Genomic DNA, 24,951 nt, shown 5'->3' with positions numbered 1-24,951 from the left:
CTGCATTCAAAACCTTGATATGTTTCTAGCGGTCTGTCCAACTCAAGTACACCTTCTTTGTTCAAAACATTCAAGGAATAGTTACTCACAACATCCTTTCGCTGCCTCCGAAGCTGGCTGGCCTTGTGTCTTCTGTCCAGTTTTTTAAGGTCTTTTCTCAGTTTCTTACTCAGGGTTTTAGCTTCAACACGGCCTGTAAGAGAGATGGCACAGCACTTTAGAGAATATGAAATAAATGCATCAAACAGAAAATACAAAAAAGTAGCAATGGAAGGAAGCACAGACCCAAGGAGGCATAGCATGGAGTGAGTAGGCACAAGTGAGGTACGTCAGGAGGTCCCATTGAAAGCAACCAACAGTCAACACAAAAATGAAGCACATCATATAAGAAAGAAAAAAAACAGCATGTGATAGGAGGCACGGATATAAGCAGTAAATGGTGTCTGATGACAAAAGGCAACAGGACGTAACAAGAATATTCAATAAAGGCAAAGCACAGCTAAGGTGAAAGAGAAATCCCAATAAGTGGATTTAAAAAGTAGCAATTAAAGTAAGAAATAAGCACCACAAAAGGAGACACAAGGTGTTGCCCACATGAACACAATATTCCTACCCAACTTGGAACAAACAGGACTATGACGTTTTGAAAACCAAATAGAACTATTATGGAAGACACCTTATCTCAAACCCATTGAGCCACTGGGAATGACGAGGAGGAGTACTTAAGATGGTTTCAAACTGGGGATGTCCTGGTGTTTGCCAACCCACAGTTCTAAAGGGGTGAAGCTTGTATACCTTAGGTGTTGTGCTAAGATGCTAGAAATTTCACATGTTGAACACACTCTGCTGTTTTGATAATTTTACAGGAAAGGAAGAGCTGCAACATTGTTAGGTGACACAGCATTACCTGTGATTATTTTGATTTGTGAGACGCTACAAAATAGTTTCAACCCTTAGCTGAGGTCATTGTGTCGCGATCACTACTAAGCAATCACTCACAAGTGATGTGGTCCATGCGGTCTCCCGAATTTACTCCCTGGGTGGAAATCCGGAACCTTTACATCAAGCTCTACCTTATACTTGCATCTTCACTGTGACCATTCAACGCACTGGAAGTTTGCTGGAGTAGCTACTCTTGATTTCCAGTAGGCAAGGGGTAGACTTGAAATGATCTGATCTATCATCATGGATATGGAAGCACAGTTTATAAAACAATATGTCGTAGTTTGGTTCTCTCTAAACCTCTCAGGAAATGGTCCACTCTATTTCATCTTCTACTAGCTCTTCAATGTCTCTGAAAATGCTCACTTTTTCTGTTAGCTTGAAGCCAGCAGGTATTATGTTGTGAAGCTTGAAGTCTCAAGACTCTAGATATGATGCAAATGAATGCTCTAGAATGGAAGCCCAATGTTTGTCCTCATCTATTTTGGGAATCCACTGTGCCAATAAAACTTTCTTGCTCTTTAGGATTACTGCCTTTACTGAGGTCGCCTGCACACCCTCTACTTCCGGGTACATGTTGAAGTTATCCATCATTACTACAAGAGAACAGCCGACTAGTAAGCAACTGAAAGCAGCACTTACCTAGACCCAAATTCTCCTCACTATATCCTATGTGTGGTTTGTACTGTTGGGGTGTTACCATGGCCCCTGGCCTGGCATGAGGTACTTCTTTACCATGGACAGTTTGAGCATTAATGTCAGTAGATCACAACTTTTTCTAAATATGCATTTCTGAATGGACTATGATTTGATGGCCAACATTTGTCAGCTTTAACATACATGGCCTCAGAGAGTACTGTGGATACGGTGCATTATCCCTTTTGGCCCCATACCTGCTTAATAGAGGACAGTTCATAGTGTGCATTGAGTACCTTGTTGAGGTCACAAGATTGTCTCTGTAGGACTCCTCTCACTGGCTTCTTTGCCAATGGTTATTAATTGGTCTGCCATAATTGAAGCACAGACATCATTGACAGCAGTAGACCTCGATACAGCTCCACCATCTGGGAGACATAATAACGAAACCCTTAAAGTAGTAGTGATTGAAGAATATTTATTTGCCTGTCTGGTATGGTGCAGCAGGTAGTCAAAATTACATACAAAATAGTTTTCTTGTAGTTTGATGAAATAACCCCTGGAACAAGAACCCCACAGGCTTCTGGTCAGTAGAGATTTGGAAATCATAGCCATCCAAAATGGCAGTTCAGTCATAAAATCACAAATGTCTCTTTTCAATAAGTGAATCTCACTGCTCATAGGCTTTGAGGGATACACTGACCCTAATCAAGCAATATTCTTTGCCTTTTTGTTGAAGGATGGCACCTAGTCTGATGGGACTAGAAGCTACTTCCAGTTAAGATGGTTTCTTTGGCTTGAAATACTGCATTTTAGTTTCAGCCAAAAAATTGTCTTGAGTAGACAGAAATGTGTAAATCCGATTCCCAAGATGAATCGGCTCTCAGATCTCACAGGTGTCTGGCTAATGATGTGAGATTGCGTCCAATCCTAACCACACTTCGGAAGGCAGTGTCACATCTTACTGTTAACTTTATTTACAAGTGGACATTGCTTCCCTAAATAAGCGATATACAAAGAAATCTATTTTGGACTGCAGAAATTCACTTTTACTGCAGTCTAGCATCAGATCACTGGCTTGTTCTTTTTGAAACCTGCTTGGGGTCATGACTGATATAGGTCAGATATTGGTCCCAAAAAGATTGTTGATCTACCGCTCTAGCCTTAAAGAGACATTTCCTCTAAGATGCCCTAGCTGACCATTCTACAATGAAATACAACTGCGTATTTGTATAAGGATGTATGATATTAAGGTGCGCTAATCGCCATTGTGTATAGGGGCCATGAGAAGACACATATTTTAGTGTGCAGGCTCTCCTCCCTACACAAATTTAGTATCTGCTTTTGTTTCGCTTTCAGTTCGACTATTGGTATAAGTAGAGCTTGGAACAGATAAGATTAGGTGTAGTAGCATATTCATTTTCGGTACATTAATTCTGCCAAATCAAGAAATGGATTGCCCGTTGCAGCTGTGCAGTCTGCTGTCATCTGAGATTTAAACGGAAGTCAATACGCAGTAATCCACATTCCTGTGGACTTAGTCAGAATGATTCCAAGATACTTAATTAATGTATTTTCCCAATGCATCTCTCAGAAAAGAAATATTTAAAACCCCAACCTGTGTTTATTATGAATCCACGTGCTTGGTTGTATTTTCCAAGGCAATTCATAAACTCTGGTCAATATATATTTCTGGCTTGGTCACTGTAAGCAGCACTGTCTGCAAACTGATATTTTGTGCTCGTAAGTTTCAAAACAGACTCTCTTAATGTCTGGGTGTAAAAGCTCTGACGGGTTGTATAGTGTAGACAAAGAGTATAGGGAACAGACAGTAACCATGCCTCATATTCCCTGGGCTATGTCAGCTAAACTTTTCTGTTGAAAGACTGGCTACTTTAATTCTAGCCTCCGGGTGGAAGTAGTTAGCCCATATCTAATTTTTAGGTCTTGCCTATCGTAGGCTGCGCGCATGCGCAGTCTCGCTGGCGAGATTTAATGAGATGTGGGTATTTTCTGTAAGGGACATTAAGCCCCGCCCCTCTTTTCCATTGGCTGGCGTCACCGTTTATGGTAAACGGTGGCCAGCCATTGGAAAAGAGGTGTCCGTGACGTATTTGCTTGGCTTTCTGAGCCGTCCCATTTGAACAGCCTGGCCGGCTTTGCGTTTGTTGCAAAAGGTTTCTTATCTTTATGGGGCCAAACACATGGACCCCATAAAGACTAGAAACCTTTTCGCAGGCGAGGCCGTCCAAGTGGAACGGCAGAAAAAGCCCAGCGAATACTTCATGGCGAGCGCTTGTTAGAAAGGGGAGTTACTGTAATGGAATGAAAAAAAAACATACAAAGAAAGTAAAGTAGGAGATGAAAAACTAGCTTGGTGGAAAGCATACAAATGCATTTCAGTTGAGCCCAGTTGGGGGATGTGTGGAAATGTGGATTTTCCTGATCAGTTATGTCCCCTATCTTGGACCCCAACGGTTCTATATGCATGTTACAAGTACATGTATGTTCCCTCCAGTTCCAGTTTCTAAGACGCAAACATATGTGTGTCTTCCGTCGACATGTTCTCTGTCAGATCCGCCATCAATGGGCTGGATATTCGATCCCTAGGTATGAAAGGCCACCGACTTTATATGGCTAAGTTACTCCATTTTTACAGTTCAGGCAAGTAGGCCCGATTCTGTCCTCAAAGCCTTTCCCTGCTCTCTGTCTCTGACAGCTTCAGCTTGAGCTCGCATCTGTATCCATGAACTTTGTCCTACTCCCTGTGCAGCTAACGGTGCCTGCCTCGGCCAGTTTTCGCATGCCTGCCAAGGAGCTGTATTTCACCTTCGAATTATCTATTTTGCTCTTCAGCCGATGCATTCCTGTCAAGTGATTTAGGTAAACATTTCCTTTAGCTCACAAGCAAGGACTCAGCCTTTCCGTCCTCCTGCAAGTGATTCATAGTCCTGCTGCCATGGAAAGTTTTCTGCCCCTCGCATCTCATATAGACACTTAGACGCTTGTACACGCACACACAGTTAGTATAGAATAGATTCTGTCCGAGAGTCCTTCCTTGTGGATAACATAGTTCTCCAAACATAGGATGGTAGATATGATTTGGGATTAGGTTGACTTGACCCCCCAGACTTCTCGTCTCCACATGTAGAGCTAAATGTCAAGTCCCCTTCACCCCCTAGTTGCACGTCAATTACACGTCATGCTGCTGCGCGCGCATCTATGCCAAGTATTATCTTATAGATCCACCTATGTCTGATAATACAAACCAATCATGTTTCTTTTATTCCTTGTTACGCCTAGTTTCGATTATGTCACTGTCACGTCATTTTTCTTATCAAATGTTACGCCTTTTACATTCGTTTCATTGTAATGCACTTATTATAAAAATACATGTCTGTCAATGAATTATTGTACTTCACTTCCTGAACCCTCGTGGTGACGGAACCTGAAGGCCGCGACTCGAGTCGGCCATTTTGAATGGAATAAAGCCCATTAGAAAACCTCTTATACCACGGATTCTGCCTCTTGTTATTTTGAGCTATTTTACTTTATTTAAGATCCCGTATGAAATTCAGTCCGGTATATTTTATTTACCACAGAATGGCGCCCGAACAGGGACACTTTCTCATCTCACGCGCCGGCGGTGCGTTGCAGGCCCGGTCTCCTGCCACAGCTGGACGGACCATAAACGCGTACCAGCAGGATTTCCTGTAAGCTCCCTCCGGTCAAGCGGGGGCGACTGAGGCTGCGATCAACCCAGACGAGGCGGTGAGAAGTGCGAAGTATCCCGACCAGAGCCTAGCTGAGAGAGCAAGATCCGAGGTATACAGAGGCCCACCAGGTTTTCCGAAATCCCGATGTCCAGAGGGTCCGCTGTCCGTATCGAGTCCTGTCCATTCTCTGAGGCCTTCCGTTTCAAGGAGCTACTCGGTGAGTACCATCGCCGGGGAGGCGTGTTGACGCGCACATAGGTTGTGCCGGTCAAGACGGATTTGGGTACACAAATCCGGTCTGCACTGTTTAGCAGTGTATATGTACTGTTTAGCAGTATATCAAGTATTCCGAAGTATTCAGTTATTGTCAAGAATTCAGCGTGGTGATTAGTTAGGCAGACTGTCATCATTGTCGATCATTGTTATAATGTTTAATGTTTAAGGTTTAAAGTATTCAGAAATGTCTTGCATATTGTGGTATGAATGACTGTTCATTGTTCACTGTTCATTTATTGTGTTTTTCGTATTAAGAAAATTCAAGAGTAAGTATCAGATCAGTTGTAAATATGCCGCTCTTCTCGAAGTTAAGACAGATTACTACCAGAAAAGGGGTGCTTGAAGAAGCAGTTCCTATTCCTCCTAGGGACACTCCAGGGCATTTCATGTACCATAAACATGGCTTAGATGCCATATTGTTTCTTGATCTATGGGTAGATTATACCAAGGGATTACCGGAAAGTCAAAGGTGGCCCATAGCGGGAACCTGGGATGCAGAGTGCATCATGAAAGTGGAGGAAGAGTTATGGAAAAGAAAGGTCAGACAGTCACAGAAAGACGCTGTTGAGTTATGGCGTAAAGAATCTCATAGACGAACAGAAAAAGCACGTAGACAAGAAGAGAGGAGTAAAGAAAGTTCAAATAAAGTTCAAGAAAATCTATTAATTGAGGAAGGTATCCGAGTGAGATCAGAACAAGTAAATAGACAAAGAAATGCTCTTATGAATGGTATGTATCCCCTACTAGCCGAAGGATTACCTAAGGCTGCTCCAGAGATACCAAAAGACTTGCCACCCCCATTATTTCCAATTAAGGTACATCCAAAGGGGCTTCCCAGAACCGCAGAAGATGTTTTTCTTTCCTCATATCTAGATGACGCAGCTCCCGAGTATGCTAACGCCGCACCACATAGACCGTCTGGCGGAGGGGTTCAACGTCAGGATCAGGTATCTGTCCCCGTGCAACAGCAAGTTCCGACACAAGCGTCGGCAAGCACATCTGTTTCCGCATCTGTCTCCGCAGTCGACTCTACAGAGGTATCGACACCCATAGTTGCTGTGTCACGTTCAACGAACCCATTCACACCCGACGCCCCAGATAGGGCCACGGGAGGTGCTAGCAGTACTTTTACACCACCTAGAATAAATAAACTTGTTTTTCAAGAGTCAGCGCATTCACGTACACCTAAATTCGTAAGTGAACGTACGCTTAAAGAACTCCTTGTAAATTGTAGATATGACCCGGTGGTTGGTAAAGAGGACGAAATGGTCCTGGCATCATTACGTATCAGGCGAGCCGCAGAGTATTTAGCGAGGTTACCAGGGATGACTACGCATCTAGACAACATATATCATTTTGTTCAAACAGGACGAGATCCAGGATGTATTAACAGAGCTATGGAATTCCAGAAAGTAGAGATACAGGGGGAACTGTTACGTTTCCTCATAAACTGTATGATCAGAAATCAAGATCGTCCGGGGGTAGACCCGAATGCAATGCTTATTCTTACAAGATGGAGTCAGAATATATCAGAAGGGAGACACGATAAGCAAAATTGTATAATAGCCATGTGCCGAAAAATCCGTAAAGAAATAGAGCGTATTCATGAAGAAAGATTGGGAACAGACGAGTTTGAGCAAGATGAAGTGTCCGAATCAGGGAATTCCGCAAGACAGTCAGAGACCATAGCCTATGTAGGCAGAGGAAGATCCTGTGAAAATACTAGATGTTTTCCTGATCCAATACATTCTGTATGCCCAAAAAACAGCAGAACGTATCCGACGCCTGTAATAAATCTGAAGTCTCCTGAACATTCGTTTCAAGCCGCAGATAAGATACTACGAGAACGAAGGGGTTACCACCTCCTCGATTCCATGGATGAGCAAGAATTAGCCAGATCAGCCGTTCACTGGATTGACAGTCCTGAAAAATACGGTGATGAGACCGTAGCACACACGTTTCTCAATCTCAGTACAGATGAACAACGCTTAGCTGGAATCTATATGATTCAGCAACTCCTCATATTATATAAGTGCCAACATGCTGACCCTGGTCCTTTACCTGATATATTAACGGAACTACTCACAAACAGATGGAGAGGTTCTAGTAACAAGCTAATTAAAGAGATATTAGTGTCACGTAAACAGTATGTCCTTTTTGTAAGTCCGGATTCTCTCTCCCTGCCCCGCAGAGAAAGAGCACCGTACTATATGGATAGACAAAATCCGTTACGAGAAGTGCACCCAATAAAAGGCGAAGACAATGAGTTTCACCGTGTATTTGTTTACACACCCATATCAAAAATGGAATTATTAGAAATGAAGAAAGTAGTACCTAGTCATGACAAAGACCCAGCGGGTTTCCACCGAGAAATTAAAGACATGTTACTGATGGGAGAGTACACCTTTCCTGATATTATGACGATATTAAAGGTGCTTTTGCCTGCTGGCATTTATGAAAAACTGAAAGAAAAAGAGTGGGAAGTAGGAGACCAAAAGATAGACTGGACAGCATTAGCAGAGGAAGAAAGGAGCCGAACTGCAGGTTCGGGGCTCGGGGATAAAGTTAAACTGTTACCAGGTTTACTAGTACAGGTACTGCCACGTTTATTAACTACAAAAAAGGAAGATTGGGGTGCAATCACAGCCTGCAAACAAAAGCAAGATGAAGACACAAGCGATTATTATGCTCGATTTGAAAAATGTTTTGGTATAAATAGTGGTATAAAAGCAAGTAGTGACTCATATCCACATTTATTTGTGACAAAATTGGTGGAAAATGCATTGCCTCCAGTGAAGAATAGAATATTGAAATTCGAGAGTACCTGGCAAAGTAACACTCCGTCGCAAATGCTACAAATGTTACAGTATCATCACAATAGAATTAGGGATGAACAAGAACATGAGCATAGACGCATGAAGGATACAAAAATGAAAATGCTAGTTTCTCAGACAGTACCAGCAGATGGTCACAAAAAGGGTGTGACACATTCTGGTGATTCTGCAGTTCCTGTAAAGGGAACCTGCAATTACTGTAAACAACTAGGCCATTATGTACATGATTGTCCAGTCCTGAAACGTAATATAGCTACAGGTATTGCAAAAGAGAGACCACGATTAGTTAGACAAGATCAGAATGAACAAGGAGCTATGCAGCATGGACAGTCCATGCCAGTTCAGCAACAGTCCATGCCAGCCTCACAGCAACCCATACAGTTTGTGCCAGCTGCACCACCGTTGCCTGCTACTGCCACACAAACCACAACACGACAAATGTATCAGACTGCACAGTATGAATACCCTGAATATCAGCATTACGCATGAACCAGCCTAGAGAGGGAAGTTGACTTACCGCTCATCGAGATTCCTGTAGATCAAGAAGGACCTTATGTACATAGTGAATTATTAGGTCAAGATAGAAAATTCTTACTCGATACAGGGGCAAGTCGAACAACTATAAAACGAAGTGAAGTTCCAGGGGCACCCCTCTCAGGCTCTCAAAATGTTTCCCTTGGTTTTTCAGGAAAACCTATTGTTAATGAAGTATCACAGCCTCTACCACTTACGATAGGACCTTTGACACGAACTACAGATTTATTGCTTACTAAATCATGCCCAGAAAATCTGTTAGGAATTAAAACTCTGAAAGCACTAGGAGCCATAATATGTTGTTCTCCAGAAGGAGTAAGGTTGTTTTTACGTGATTTTAAAGGTCACTATGTGTCTAGAGACATGGATCCCCGACTACAGACTTTACCAGTACATCTATGGGCACAAGGCCCTACGGATGTTGGCTGCATGAACATTACACCCTATCGAGTTACATTGAAAGCAGGAGTGGTACTACCACGAATGCGACAATACAAGTTACCGCATGATGCTGTAGTGGCTTTGCTGAAAATCATTGATGAGCTGATTGCCCAGGGAGTAGTTATAGAAACAGACTCCAATGTATGTAATTCACCGATAATTCCGATTCTTAAACGAACTGACCCTACTGCCCCACCAGTATACCGATTGGTTATTGATTTGCGTGAACTAAACAAGTGTATTGTACCACAATTCCCTGTGGTCCCTGATATATCATCATTGTTGACAGCAATTGATTCCGAAGCAACATTCTTTACTGTAATCGATCTCAAGAATGCCTTTTTCAGCGTCCCAATAGATCCGGAAAGCCAATACTTGTTCGGATTCAGTTTAAATGGGCGCAGCTTTAAATTCTCACGCGCTCCCCAAGGATTTACAGAAAGCCCCAGCATCTACAGCCAAGCACTGAAACGAGAACTTGACAGTATCCACATGCCAGTCAATACTGCACTGCTTCAATATGTCGATGATCTGCTGATCACCGCAAGAAGCGAGCCAGAATGTGAAAAGGCTTCTCTGACAGTTTTACATTTCCTAGCCGACAAGGGGCACAAGGTGTCCCCTTCTAAGCTGCAATTCTGTGTTCAGCGAGTTATTTATCTTGGTCACTCGCTGTCCAAGGAGGGAAGGCAGCTTACACCAGATCGCATTCAGTTAATTGCTAACATGTCAATACCCCAGACACAGAAGGAGGTGCGGGCTTTCATAGGCCTCACTTCATATTGTAGGCAGTGGATCCCTCAGTACGCATTTCTAGCAAAACCACTCATTCAGTTAACCACACAGGAGGCAGCCACATCGACTGTTCTCCCTTGGACTCAGGAACATACACAAGCTTTTGAAAGCTTAAAGAAAGCTTTATGTCAAGCACCTGTTTTAGCAACGCCATGTTATAGCAAACATTTTACACTTTTTGTTACAGAACGCGAAGGTACTGCCTTGTCAGTACTCACTCAGGATCAAGCAGGATCACGCAAGCCATGTGCTTATTTTTCCAGTACATTAGATCCCGTAGCTCAGGCTTTGCCTGCATGCCTGAAATCAGTGGCAGCGACAGCTTTAGCAATCAGACAAAGCGATGCCATAGTATTAGGACACCCATTGACAGTACAAGTACCACATGCAGTAGAGGTTCTTGTGAACCGAACACAAACACAACACTTGACCATAGCAAGACTTACCGGTTATGAACTGACATTGTTTCAACCACACATAGAGATCCGACGGTGTAATACATTGAATCCTGCTACACTATTACCTGTAATTGGAACAGACCCACTAGCTCATGATTGTGTTGAAATCATTGAAATAAAGACGAAACCTAGACAAGACTTGACAGACGTTCCATTGTTAGATCCAGATCTGACGTTGTATGTAGACGGATCGTGCATGAGAACAAGTACAGGAGATTTAGTGGCCGCGTATGCAGTCACAACAGACACTGAAGTTATTGAAACAAATTGTATAGATACTTTGTCAGCCCAAGCAGCAGAACTTATTGCTCTAACACAAGCCTGTATTCAAGCCACAAATAAGAAAGTTAATGTATACACTGACTCACGTTATGCATTCGGAGTTGTACACGACTTCGGCGTGCTGTGGCGAGAGAGAGGTTATTTAACCTCCCATGGTGCCCACATTCAGCACGGACCCCTCATTCATGCTTTGTTAGACGCAATACATCTACCCACTGCTATATCGATTATGAAATGTAAAGCACACACGAAGGTTACTGATACCATTTCTCAAGGCAATGATTTAGCTGACAAAACAGCTAAACAGACTGCTCAGAATCGCACATTAGACATGACAAAGCCAATAGTTCAGACACCAACACAGTGTATGACAGTTAAGGACCCCGCACTTGACGTAATTGACATACAGACACATGCCACAGCAGAAGAAATAAAGAAGTGGACTGAACTAGGAGGGATCCAGACAGATCAAGGATGGATGACGAAGGAGAAATCTGTATGGTTTCTCCCTGATTCCATGGTTCAAGCCATTATAGCTACAGTTCACAGTCCAGCACATTTAGGAGAGAAGGCTATGCTAGACAGCATTCAGCACATTTGGTTCAATAAACATTTACGAGCAGCAGCTAAACAAAAAGTTCGTACCTGTATGATATGTTGTCAGTTTAATCCAGGAAAGAGTGTTTCCGTAGAGCAGGGTGGATTTCAGCCTCCTGACCATCCTTTTGAAGTCCTCCAGATGGATTATATTCAGATGGAACGTTGTCGAGGATTCAAATATGTTCTCGTAGTTGTCTGCGCTCTCTCCCGTTGGACAGAGGCGTATCCCGTATCAGATTACACTGCCTCGACTACTGCCAAGCAGCTAGTTCGAGAATTCTTCCCACGGTACGGTTTACCACGTGTTGTATATTCAGATAACGGTCAGCCTTTCTCATCCGAATTAATGAAATATGTCTCACTTTTGTTGGGATATCAGTGGAAATTCCACTGTGTCCGACACCCCGAGGCAGCAGGTCTCGTGGAACGACATAATCAACTTTTAAAAATCAGATTGTCTAAAATATGTCAGGAAAAAGGTGTGGACTGGATAGTAGCCTTACCAGTTGCGCTATTCTACATGAGGATGGTAGCACACTCTCGAACAGGGCTATCGCCTTATGAGGTGATCTTTGGTAGGCCACCGAATATGTGGGGGACGCCTATACCCCGTAAAATAACTGATGTTGACTGTAATATGCTGACAGATTACCTGGCTTCCTTGATGTCTGCACTACAATCTTGTCGTTCACAGGTAGTCGCAGCTTTTCCCGACAACACCGAGGTGAAACCTCATGATGTAATTCCCGGTGATTATGTTCTCGTCAGGAATTTTGATCGGAAAACCCAACTGGAGCCAAGGTGGAGGCTTCCTAAGTTGGTCCTGCTGACGACCAGAACAGCTGTGAAGATCGAAGGAAGAAAAGGATGGGTGCATTCCACCCATATAAAAAAATTTAATGGACTTCCTCCTGACACAGACAGTACTTCCCGTGTGTCTTCCCCCATTGACTCAAAGCTACCTTTGGCTGAGGCCAGTAGCACCGAACTCTATAAACAGAAACTCAGGTCCAGATCTAAACTGTCGGACGATTTGATTGTTTAAGTCCTCTCCAAGGTGAAGCGGTTGAATCTGTCCCGACATGTATCCCTTAGGTCTGAATCATGTAGAGTCCAGAATCATAATGAAACGACATGCTTATTGTAAATCACTGCGTAGCCACTGTATTGTGACTTTATTAATTTTGTTTTTCTTGAGTTTTTTAATAGTTACTGCAAGTATATTGTTGCATATGTATTATCCTGTTTCTAAACGTGCTTTCAATATAACTGATGAACATTCTTTTAGTGACCTACCCCCACATGAGTTGTCCTATAGACTTGCGCTGCGTAATAACACATTCATTAGTATGTTACATCATTCCCATCAGACTAGTAATGCCACCAATTGTTGGGTGTGTGGCCGACTTCCTCCCTATCAGAATACCAAAGGAGTTCTGCCTTTCTTTCCACATCCGTTCACACACAATGGCTCCTGTGGAGCATGGTTTAGTTTATTAAATTCCATAGACCCAGACACAGCAGTTTATCAACAACACTGGATATGGGGAAATCTGAATATAGTTTTATTCAAAGTCTGTTACCCCAATAAGGAGGGTCACCCCAGTAGAACAGGAACTGATTTAGAAAATGAAGTGTATAAATTAGGTAATTTTACGCCTAATCTTATGATTTTGAATGTCAAATCCGAAGTTGAACTAATTCTGCCCACTATGTCAGTATTTCCAGTTAAGGGTGAATTATGTGTGAGAAAAGTTGGTTCCATACATATGGGCCATAGCCAATGCGTTACTATAGTAGAATATAGTGATCAAGGTAAATCTTCATTTAGAGCTTCTCGCCATTCTTACTTCATATGTGGCCAGACGGCATATATGCGTCTGCCTCTAGATTGGGATGGTACCTGTTACATAGCATTCCTTTTGCCACCTGTTTTCCTAGCTCCCCCTGATTATTATCGAAATGTTCATTTAGTACACAATAGAGAGCGAAGAGATCTCCCAGTTGTCGATTATACTGAGACAGCATGGGACAAATATGTAGATTTCAATAAAGGTATCTTTCCCTATATAGGTACTATATCAAATAGTAAGCTGATACGCAGACTCACCAAGACTCTTGAAGCTGTAGTAAACGAGACTATAGCCGCCCTAGGCAATCTGACAGAGGAACAATCAGTGATGAGAATTGTTGTTCTCCAGAATCGTCTTGTCCTTGACGTCATCCTGGCCGATAGGGGCGGAGCTTGCAGGGTCATCGGATCCAGCTGCTGCATATTCATACCAGAAAATTCGCCATCTGTATATAAAGCTATAACACGCCTTCATAAGATTGTAAGCCAGATACACGAGAATCCAGGCACTTGGACGTGGTCCGGGTGGTTTTGGAGTGTGATATCAGCCTGGGGATGGAGAGTTCTATCCTTCCTAGGTATTGGCCTTCTCATACTATTCAGTTGCTGTCTATGTCTACAATGTGGACCAGCGATTTGTGGTCTGTGTGCCACATCGTGCATTCCATATCACAGTTCTCGTTCAAAATACCGGAAGAAGAAGGAAGAAGAAATGATGCTCCATGAGCAAATCGATGGAATGATGAAGATTGATGTCTCTTGAAGGGCAAGAAGGGGACAAGGAGGGAATGTGGAAATGTGGATTTTCCTGATCAGTTATGTCCCCTATCTTGGACCCCAACGGTTCTATATGCATGTTACAAGTACATGTATGTTCCCTCCAGTTCCAGTTTCTAAGACGCAAACATATGTGTGTCTTCCGTCGACATGTTCTCTGTCAGATCCGCCATCAATGGGCTGGATATTCGATCCCTAGGTATGAAAGGCCACCGACTTTATATGGCTAAGTTACTCCATTTTTACAGTTCAGGCAAGTAGGCCCGATTCTGTCCTCAAAGCCTTTCCCTGCTCTCTGTCTCTGACAGCTTCAGCTTGAGCTCGCATCTGTATCCATGAACTTTGTCCTACTCCCTGTGCAGCTAACGGTGCCTGCCTCGGCCAGTTTTCGCATGCCTGCCAAGGAGCTGTATTTCACCTTCGAATTATCTATTTTGCTCTTCAGCCGATGCATTCCTGTCAAGTGATTTAGGTAAACATTTCCTTTAGCTCACAAGCAAGGACTCAGCCTTTCCGTCCTCCTGCAAGTGATTCATAGTCCTGCTGCCATGGAAAGTTTTCTGCCCCTCGCATCTCATATAGACACTTAGACGCTTGTACACGCACACACAGTTAGTATAGAATAGATTCTGTCCGAGAGTCCTTCCTTGTGGATAACATAGTTCTCCAAACATAGGATGGTAGATATGATTTGGGATTAGGTTGACTTGACCCCCCAGACTTCTCGTCTCCACATGTAGAGCTAAATGTCAAGTCCCCTTCACCCCCTAGTTGCACGTCAATTACACGTCATGCTGCTGCGCGCGCATCTATGCCAAGTATTATCTTATAGATCCACCTATGTCTGATAATACAAACCAATCATGTTTCTTTTATTCCTTGTTACGCCTAGTTTCGATTATGTCACTGTCACGTCATTTTTCTTATCAAATGTTACGCCTTTTACATTCGTTTCATTGTAATGCACTTATTATAAAAATACATGTCTGTCAATGAATTATTGTACTTCACTTCCTGAACCCTCGTGGTGACGGAACCTGAAGGCCGCGACTCGAGTCGGCCATTTTGAATGGAATAAAGCCCATTAGAAAACCTCTTATACCACGGATTCTGCCTCTTGTTATTTTGAGCTATTTTACTTTATTTAAGATCCCGTATGAAATTCAGTCCGGTATATTTTATTTACCACAGATGGCGAACCATGAGGAAATGATGTGAAGGGTGGGGGTAAAAACAGAGCATAGGCAGTGTGGGGAGGGAGATTGTACAACAACAACACCGGATCCAGCCAGGAGGAGGAGAACTAGAGAGACTCAGAGGAGGAAAACAAGAGCCGGGCCCAGGGAGCAGCTGAGCAGCCCCGGGTTCACCTTTCTCAGCTGCCCGTCACAGGGCAGCCACTGACAGGGACAGCCGCCGTCCATATCAGAGGGAGATTTGGGGGACCCAGTCACAGACCCAGGGGACCAGGGCTAAAAAGGCCGTCTGACTCAGACACTGTCATGCTTGGAGGGAGGCCGAGCCAGAGGCTGTGGGCCAAGGCAGGCAGGGGGGCATCGTGATACAGGCTGTGCTAGCCGGGGAATTAGTGACTGGGTGCTGGGGCACTTTGTTTTAGTTGGTGATACTGCTGCTTTTGCGTGCTGTGCACGTTATGTGAAATGATTATGTTGTTTGGGTTGAGTAGATGGTCCTGCTTTGTGTAGCGGGTTTATGATCCAGAAATACCGATGCCTGTTTTATTGTGCTAAATACACTGCTGCCTATCCTCTAAACACTACATTTTGCTTGACGTGAATGATCTATAAATTCTGCTGTGCCAGCTGATTATATGTTGGAGGGACAATACTAACTGTGTGCCTGAGGCGTTTATGCCAGTTTGCTACGGTTGTGTGCTGTTAAACACTGCCATTGTCTGACTTGAATGATCTAGAAATACTGCTGTGCCAGGTGACTGTATGTGGGAGACACTTCTACCTGTGTGCCTGAAGCGTTGCTGCCTGTTTGCTAGGAGTGTGTGCAAAATATAGTGGCTGCTCCCTGGGTTTCAGCTGTGCCGTACACCGGTGCTTGTGTTGGGTGACTGTCTGCTGTGAAGACATTACTCATTGTATGTTGTGATAGCTAACAGACACGGCTGCGTGGTGACTGTGGTACGGGAAGTGGGGGAGCAGCCTGCGCGCTGGAGTCACCCTGCCAGAGGCAGTAGTTTGTGCCTGTGCTGGAGACGCTGCTACCTGCGCCGCCTGCGCGGAGCCTGCCTGTGCCGCTGTGGGCCCGGCGGGTCTGCGCTGTGCGAGGCCGGCAGTGGCAGCAGAGGCCACAGTGCAAGTATACTCGCGGCGCCTGAGCCGGGATCAGCGTCCGCCTCCTCTCGGCACAACAGCCAGCCAGGGCCCTGCTCTCCTCACGTAGCCTCGGCTCTCTCGTGAAACCACACCCCGGGCCCAGCGCAGCATGTCCGGGACTCAGCCCCCGCCGCCGGTTGCGGGCACCGTCTCCTCGTCTTCCTCGTCGCTGCTCTCGTCCCCGAGCTCGGCCGCCCCGCTGCTGCTGCACCCCCCTCCACCCCCGCCTCCGCCACCTCCCCCGGCCCTGGGCCCAGAGCCCCCCGCCCCGACAGCCCCCGCTGCCCGCACAGAGACTCAGCACTGAACCAGCAGGAGACGCCGCTGCCCCGAGCCTGGAGCCCCAAGGACAAGTTCAGCTACATCGGCCTCTCTCAGAACAACCTGCAGGTGCACTTTAAAGTTACAGAGCTGGGGGAGGGGGGTACATCCCCATACTCCTCACCCCTTCCCCACTGGGCACAGGCCTCATACACCCTACTGTCACACTGGGCCCGAACAGAAACTACAGATCCAAGCAACCCTTCCTACGGCTAGCATAGGCCTGCTCACCACCCTGTGGCCTACCAGAGGGCCCTAGAATAGCAAAAATTTCTCATGCAGGTCCACGAAAGAGGTCCAGTCAAAACACCCTAAAATCCCTATCTTCCTAGCATAAGAATCAAGGAGAGGCCTTGCCAAAACACTCTAAAATCAAGCTCAGCTTCCCCAGTAGACTCTGCCCCACAACATACATCATTCAAGCTCTGGTGACCCAGTGAGAAGCCATGATAAAAATATATTAATCATCCAATTACCTGACAACACTTTATGATGCCCCTGCTTCTACATCCTGATTCACATAATGGTTTTGCCCCCAAACTCCAGATATCACCCACCTTTTTTATTAGGACTCGCCTGAGCCAGCGCTTTAGCGCTGCTCTCGCGAGAGCTTTTGTAAAAGGGGGATCTGGAAGTGCAAACTAGTGCTTTTCAGGCCTCCAAATACAGTGCATGTGCGCCGGGCGCGCGCACCATTTGGCAGCCTGAAAACACTAGTTTGCACTTTCAAATCCCCCGTTTACAAAAGCTCATTTCGCGGCCGCTTTGATGAGAACATCAAAGCGGCCGGAAAGTGCTCACCATTTGCCACCCCCTCCCTTATCCCACTTCCCTCACAATGGCGACAGCTTGTTGTTTGTTGTGCTTGCGCGCATCTCATACACTGCTCTTTTGTGACCGTGTGCAGCGTACTCATTTGCAAGTATCTCCCTCGGCCTCTCGTGTTGTGTTTATCGCAAACACCACACTTCTGAGTACCACCCACACACATCCATCTCGTACTGTACATCTAACCGCTCATCATCCGTATGCATTTCCCGCGTGTACCTGTATCACAAACGCGCGCAACCTAGCATCTGGCACGCTGCAAGCTTTTCGCATTTGTAAGGTTCTCCCACACGCACCGTGCGTCTCGCTTTGCACCTCACATACTTGGGTTTCTTTTACACGCGCCTCATAACTTCGCTTCTCACGCTTGTGTGCATCTAAATGTACTCTGTTTGCAAGCATGTGAAAAAAATCGCCTCGTGGAGTGTGTCGCTGCAAATTGAGGCAAAACCCAAACATGTTGTGGACAACAAACATTTCAGAATGGGCCAAAATGTCCTTGTGCATGACCAGTCGAGTTTGTGTGCCACATTAAAGGCAGCGGGGCGAGTAGCACTTATCTCGTTCCCATTTGAACTCTCGATAAGATTTGTTAAAGCACTCTAGCGCCTCGTCGGGAACGTAAATCCTATATAGAGGCACTTTTGTACGATGTGTACTTTTGACTTAGTGAATGATTTCTCATACACTCGAGGGTATTATGGGGTCTTAATCCGCGGCTCCCAGTTACGTTGTATCTATTTTATGGACACATATTGCTTGCAAACGATTCCTGCTGCAGTTAATCTAGTAGTTTTTCAGAAGTCTGATAGAATCTGGTTTGTGCTTCTTGCTCTCATTAGAAAGACAGAGAACTGGTCTGGAGGCTATCGGCGCCGCATTTCAACAAGCTTTCAACTCCGAGGCCCCCTTACAGATGTGTACTGCTTCGGTGCGCCTGGCATCTGTGCTGTGCATAATCTGAAGATCAAAGCTCCAGACCTCTTCCCACAGAACGAGCAGGCCCAGAGATGGTCAATAAACATAAAACCCTAGAGAAATTTGGACTGCGGTCAAATAACCGCATTTATTGCCCACATTTCAAGGTCTTAAATTAGCTGCTCCAATCCTCCCGTTTAGGTCTGTACAGATCTCCATATTGGCAGCTCATATACCAGCGCCTTATCGATAATTAGATGCCTAAAGTTCATTGAAAATTAATGCCGTTAAACCGATATTTACGAAGAAGCGATGGAAGACCATAAAATGAGTTATTTACAAGTGTAGCTGTCCGGTTACTTCAAACGAGGCAGAAGAAAATATCAATAACGCTGTGTACAGCTTGCGCGGCCTTGGAATATGAGTCACCGACTCCTAGATGGCACTAGTGGTAAACACGGAGCAGTACAGGCATCCATCTAGTGCCTTGAGGTGAGCAAACGGCATCAGTGAACACTGGGTGCCCGACCAACATGATCGATTTTAAGCGACTGCGGTTATTTTTTTTTTTTTTTTTTTTTTTTAAAGTCACATCCAAGCAAGGCTTCATGGTACCAGGGAATTGCGGAGGAGACATTAATACATCAAATCGACTGTTCCCAGACGAAGAGAGCCTTACCTACGGAGGTTTTTGAGAGAATTACAAGAGACAGGGGGCGACAGAGAGCGAATGAGAAATGGAGGGACGTGTTCTATTTTGTGTGAAGAGAGCGATGGAAGAAACACAATCTATATTATGGACCCTGACAGCGAAACGCCACCTGCCACATTTCATAATGGCTTTAATGATACATGCTTTAAAAAATAATTGTTAGTGTTGTGTTTCTAGATCTCATAGCGCCAGTTAGTGCTGTTCTGCCGTTTCAAACCGCTCTAAATATCAGATGTGAATATTACACATTAATTGTACTCAATATACCCATCTTGAAAGGATGCGTGCCTGGCCAGAATTCATACTCTTGACCTCCAGATCACCACATTTGTCAGTGGCGAGCGTTCAGATCACTGAGTCCGTAATTATTTTAGTCCAGAATAGCACAGTGTCTAGTAAAAAAGTTCCTAGATGTCTCGAAATAAGGCCTGCAACACCAGCTTACAAGATTCTGCAGCACTGGGAGAGCAGAAGGTTCTCAATATATCCATCTCGGGCTTGGAAGGATTAACGGCCAAGAAGTCAGCCAATCATATTTGAATTTAGGGCATGAAAGCTGCATACACATCCCGCTGTTAACTCACAGAATATATACAATTACTGGCATACAAGTCAACCTGAATATATATATAGTCGCTGGAATTATGCTAGTCACGCAGTTGTGTCATTTTCTGCATAATTATGGATAACCCATAATGTTCTGCTTACTTTGCAGGGTTCATAAAAAAAAATTCTAGCTCAAACAGTTGAAATGTCACTAAAAAGCACATTAATGTGGGCCCTCGCAGTGGGAGGCCCCTTCCAAAGGCTGACAAGTGACCTTTCAGTTCCTGACTGCTAAATTCAGTTGTTAAAACTGGTACTAATGAAAGGCAACTTTGAAATAGTCGATTTACTTCTTTCAAGAACCACAGAAAATTGCTTTCTGGGATGGGAAGTGGAACACTACCTATCTGTCCCCCATACATTGGTGGGGGTATGAAAACAACACCATGCCAAGTAGCAGCCATCTTTCCTAGGCCTTAAAAAGGCACTAATTAAAGCCATCACTTCCCAGTAAGACGAAGGTTGTGTTTGGCATATGTGGAGTGAACTTTCAAAATGTGTTTATGTGAAAAGTAATGGGCTGGGCTCCTTTTTAAGATACAATTGAAGGGCATTCGCTCAAAGTTTCACTGTTTCTCATGATTTAACACTTGCGTTCCAAACAATCAAACGTAATTACGATTATCCAGTGGAAACGTGCTTTCACCCCTCATAAGCAAGGTGCAGGTGCGCACACAGAAAGGCGTGTCCCCATCCACAACTGGACTCTAACTAGAGTTATTCATCCGGAAATACTTCTGCGTGGCCGGAAATCACTTGTTCAAGGTGGTGCAGGTTTCCAGACATCGAATTATTTAGCGCTTGAAGACCCTATCGGTGGAAGACTAGCACTATGGAAACACCACAGTAACATACGATAGCGTTTACCTTACTAGGAGTTTTGTTTAGTTGCCAGCAAGTGTAGTCTGACTGCTCGGCCCAATGGTGAGCTCACAGCTCCAAGTCAATGGACAGACAGCCTTTGTGCCCGCCAGGAACTTCGAGGGAGAGATATGAAACTTTCTAGGATTCTGCTATTTTTTGTCAGATACCTCTGGTTTATCACTACTGCCTTCCACTTAATTAACCCGGTAAACCAGGTGCTAAACACACAGATGCCTGACCACAAGGATATAGGATATGTCACCCAACCGAAGATCAACAGGAGACCTTATTTCCAAATTCAAGATTAATTACTCCCCCATCCAGGAAACATGCCAGTGCAAACTCCTTACACACGCCTGCAAAGCCCTCCGACCTAGGACCTGCCTATCTCATCCATCCACTGAACTTCCACCAACCCACCAGACACCTGCGCTCCTCTTCACTCGCCCTTGCACATACCCCTGCTTCCCTTCCAGCCCTGTGGCAACTCCTTCTACATCACTGCCAAGACCTGGAACGACCTTCACTTCCAGATCCGTACAACACCCTCGCTGGCAGACTTCAGAGGGTGCTCAAGACCTGGCTCTTTGATGGAGACACAGCGCCCAGATACCCCTGGGGGTGACAGTGCAGCGCTCTACAAATGCTGTTTGATTAATCACTGGGAAATGGATAGCATTTGGGGAGACAAGAATGTGGTGTCACGCTAGGCTTTGGACTTTGGAGCTAGAAAACCAAGTTTCGAACCTCGGGTCGACTCCACATCCTGTGATTCTGGGCAAATCACTTAATCTCCCCGTGCCTACCCCCAAAACAAGTATTTGCAATGCAATAGGTCTCGCATTTGTGAGAGTTTAAGCTATTGGCATTGTAAATAACAATGCATTTTATTTATGTGTTAAAAATCAACAAGTAAATAAATGGCATTGTCATTTACAATGCCAATAGCTCAAACTCTAGTAAATGCGAGACCTATTGCATTGAAAATGCTAGTTATACATGAGAAGTCCTGATAAACTATCCTACAATCCCTCACTTTCTCGTAATACAGCTACTAGAAGGGCCCTTCAACAATTCATTAGAATGTCCCACTTTGTTCACAAGAGCCATTGCTGGGCCTGGCAAGGCATCAACCTAAAACCAGCCCTGATACAGGCTGTACTGGAGAAGGCATAACAAATCTATCAAAAGTATCTATTTGATAAAGATTCTCAGAGGACTGCCAGGCGCACTATACACAAGCTAAATTAGAAGTCCCGTTAAAACACCTCCGTCTCCTGTGCAGTATTCTCTAGGGAGGCCTTGCTAAATCACTTATAAATGACTTTTCCTTATAATACCATTGCAAGGAGAGGCTCTGCAACAATGCCCAAAAATAATTCAAATTCTGACTTCTTAACTACTGGGGAGGCCCTACTTAAGCAATTTAAAATTATGTCCTTAATCTAGATATACAGGAGGGACCATGCGATTCCATCCTAATTTAAATCACTTTATTCAGAAACCACACAATATTCTGTTTCAAAGCACTCTAAGATCACCTACCATTTTATAAGGATTCACAAGAATGGACCCTGCCACAGCACCCTAAAATCAATCGCTTTCTTATATATTTCTCATTATAGATGAACTGTCTAGCCCTCTACAGTCATGCTCATTGTACAGGATCTCCTTGTTTGGCTCTGCTGCAGCACCCTAAAATCTCCCTCCACCCCGTAAAAACTTAATTATGCAGAATGCAGAGTAGAGGGCCTAACACAGCACTCTGAAATAACTCGCTTCTGGCTCTCCCATATCACCCTAAATCTCCCCACCATTTAAAATGGGGTCTCTTGGAAATACCTTGTTGCAGTACACCTTTTGATCACCCGCTAGGCAGGTTCTCTTAAGGGGCTCTACTGTAGCACCCTCATAGGATGTACAAAAGAAGCTCTGATACATGAACCTAAAATCACTCTCTATACCTAACCTCCCCCAGGTGAAGCTATGATACAATAGTGCAGAACCCCCTACCTCTTTATGTAAGCTCCATAGGAGAAACCTTCACACGCAGCCCTTCAATGGCCCCACTTTCTTTGGCCCAAGAGAGCAGTTTCTCGAGTACCCACAATTTCAGTCTTCAAAACGTCATCTCCCGATTACGTTTTGAGAAACATTCCATTGTGTAGCCCCGGAATACAACCTCCACTCAAGGCTAGGTCCTTGCGGAAGGTGTTTCTTAGATTATCCACACTTTCTGTTGTTTGGGACCCCTGAAACGTACATAGCCACCCAGTTAGACATCTCAAGTTACAGCACCCCTCACCCAGTCACTTAATGCCTACAAATGTAGCATTGTGTTTGGGCGGGGAGTGGGGGGGGGGGCGGGGCTACGGGTGGAGGGTGTTGCATTGTCATTCCACTTTAAAATCTTTATCATAATTTTATACATGTAAAAACTCATTGGGATCGTGCTTGCTTTAAAGAGAACTGTTTTTATTTTGTGGAAGGGTGTTTTGCAGACTATGTTATTGTCGATGTAGACCATCAGGTTCCTGTATGTTGACTCAACACGGATGGGGGATGGGTGAAGGTGATTACGTCATTTTTAGGTCGAGGACCGCTGGTCTGCCGAAGGCAGAACCGGAAGTCGAAGATTTAATGACTTGGAGAAGAGGGGCTTGAACCCGACCCTCTTCTCCCCTGTTCTCCATTGGCTGGCCTCTTCAATGCTGGCCAGCCATTGGAGAAGAGGTCCCGTCACTCCGATCAGGCCCCGTCGTTTTCAGATCGGGGCGTGTTTTTTGCAGAAAGTCTAATTATCTCCTCCAGCCAATGGCAAGAGGAGATAACAGCAAAACACGCCCCCGAATCCGAAAAGGACGCTGCGTTTCTCCGAGGCATTTCTGCTCTGCCTCGGAGAAAGGCGGTGGTGTGCTTGTTCCATATGTCCTGTCAATGTGTTGAATGAACCCTGCGTGAGCCTTTGCGTCTGCTCCCTCTGAGTAGCCGGCCCACTAGATATTGGCGTATTGGTAAATCCAGCATTTCGTCATAAAAACGGGGAGCGGCAGATGTGTTTATCCCACTAGCCCCTGTGTTACCATGCTAGTGTTCACAGTGGAACTCGGGATTATATGATTTGCCTTTCACTCTGACCTGTTTTTCCGCCGGATTCTGCAGTATTTCTTTTATGTTCATGCCGACCGGCGCGCTGTCTAATTGGCTGATTACAGAGCTTTTCTCCTTTTACCCTTGGCCGAGTCCCGCCCCCTGCCTGTCCGCCATCGCACGAGCAGACACTGCAGCTCCATCACCGGTAGCAAAGATGGTGGCGTTCTGGAGACAGGCCGGACTCAGGTACAGAGGATGGGGTGTTCCCGGACCAGAGATTGCCCTGAAATGTTTGGGGCTTTTAAATTGAGGGGTGGGGTGCTCCATGAGTATTTGCCTTTTGGCTCAGGTACAGGGGTCGTTGGAGGTGTTGTGTTAGCGTTTGGATCCAGACAAATTTCAGTGTTCGCTACAGACATGCTGGTCTGAGATATGTACTAACCGGGTTCAGTTGGCGATCGATTTCCGGTGGATGTTTACTTACATTTCCTGGTTGAATTACCCGGAGTGGGGCAGTTCGGGATTCAGATCGCTAGTGGTGGTAAGGAGACATGGTATAGTTGCCGCAGAGAGCTGTCTGTTTTCCAAGTCATATACGTTCTCAGCGGTGCACTTTTTATTATTCTGGTGTGACAGTTAGCCAGCCGCCTACTACCTAGTTTTACCGATTTATTAGAGTTGGCTTTGGCTCCCATAAACGCTTTTCTTCTTATCTCATGGCGTTGGCTGTTTGGTGTGTCGTTCGTCTTCCTGTGCGGTGCTTTTATTGCAAAAGTTCAAGGTCTAGCTACTCCACAGCTCAGCGATACACTGAATCCTCACACTTTAAATGCCGTATCTCTCTGGCGGCCCTCAACATTTTGAACAGGCTGGGATCGTACAGAGCCTGATTCACCCCACTCAAAACCTTTTTGAAAAGGTTGTCACTTTGTTGCCGGTCTACAGAATAGCTAATTAGTCTGTAGGGAGGGTTCTCCAAATAAAACAGACCTACTAGGTTACTGAAATTTTTCGATATGTGGAAAAGTAAATCAACACAAACAAGGTTTCTGAGCGACTGCAGCAGGGTTTTGAGTGCTGTGTGAAATATCTAAGAGAGAATGGTATCAGAGCTCACA

At 44.8% G+C, this 24,951-nt stretch overlaps 1 protein-coding gene across 1 annotated transcript in view; it reads right to left on the bottom strand.

Moving 5' to 3' along the window:
- The window catches only part of TSR1 (TSR1 ribosome maturation factor), a 184,050-nt gene that overhangs the window by 122,054 nt on the left and 37,045 nt on the right, over nt 1-24,951 (bottom strand). Inside the window, exon 2 of the mRNA XM_085649095.1 lies at nt 90-193. Within this exon, the coding sequence (XP_085505221.1) occupies nt 90-193 (104 nt within the window). The remainder of the gene's footprint in view (nt 1-89; nt 194-24,951) is intronic.

The sequence above is a fragment of the Triturus cristatus genome, chromosome 3_2, assembly GCF_964204655.1.
Source record: "Triturus cristatus chromosome 3_2, aTriCri1.1, whole genome shotgun sequence".
NCBI lineage: Eukaryota > Metazoa > Chordata > Amphibia > Caudata > Salamandridae > Triturus > Triturus cristatus.
Note: the sequence above shows the minus strand (reverse complement) of the source record. Positions and strands in the feature narration are given on the sequence as shown.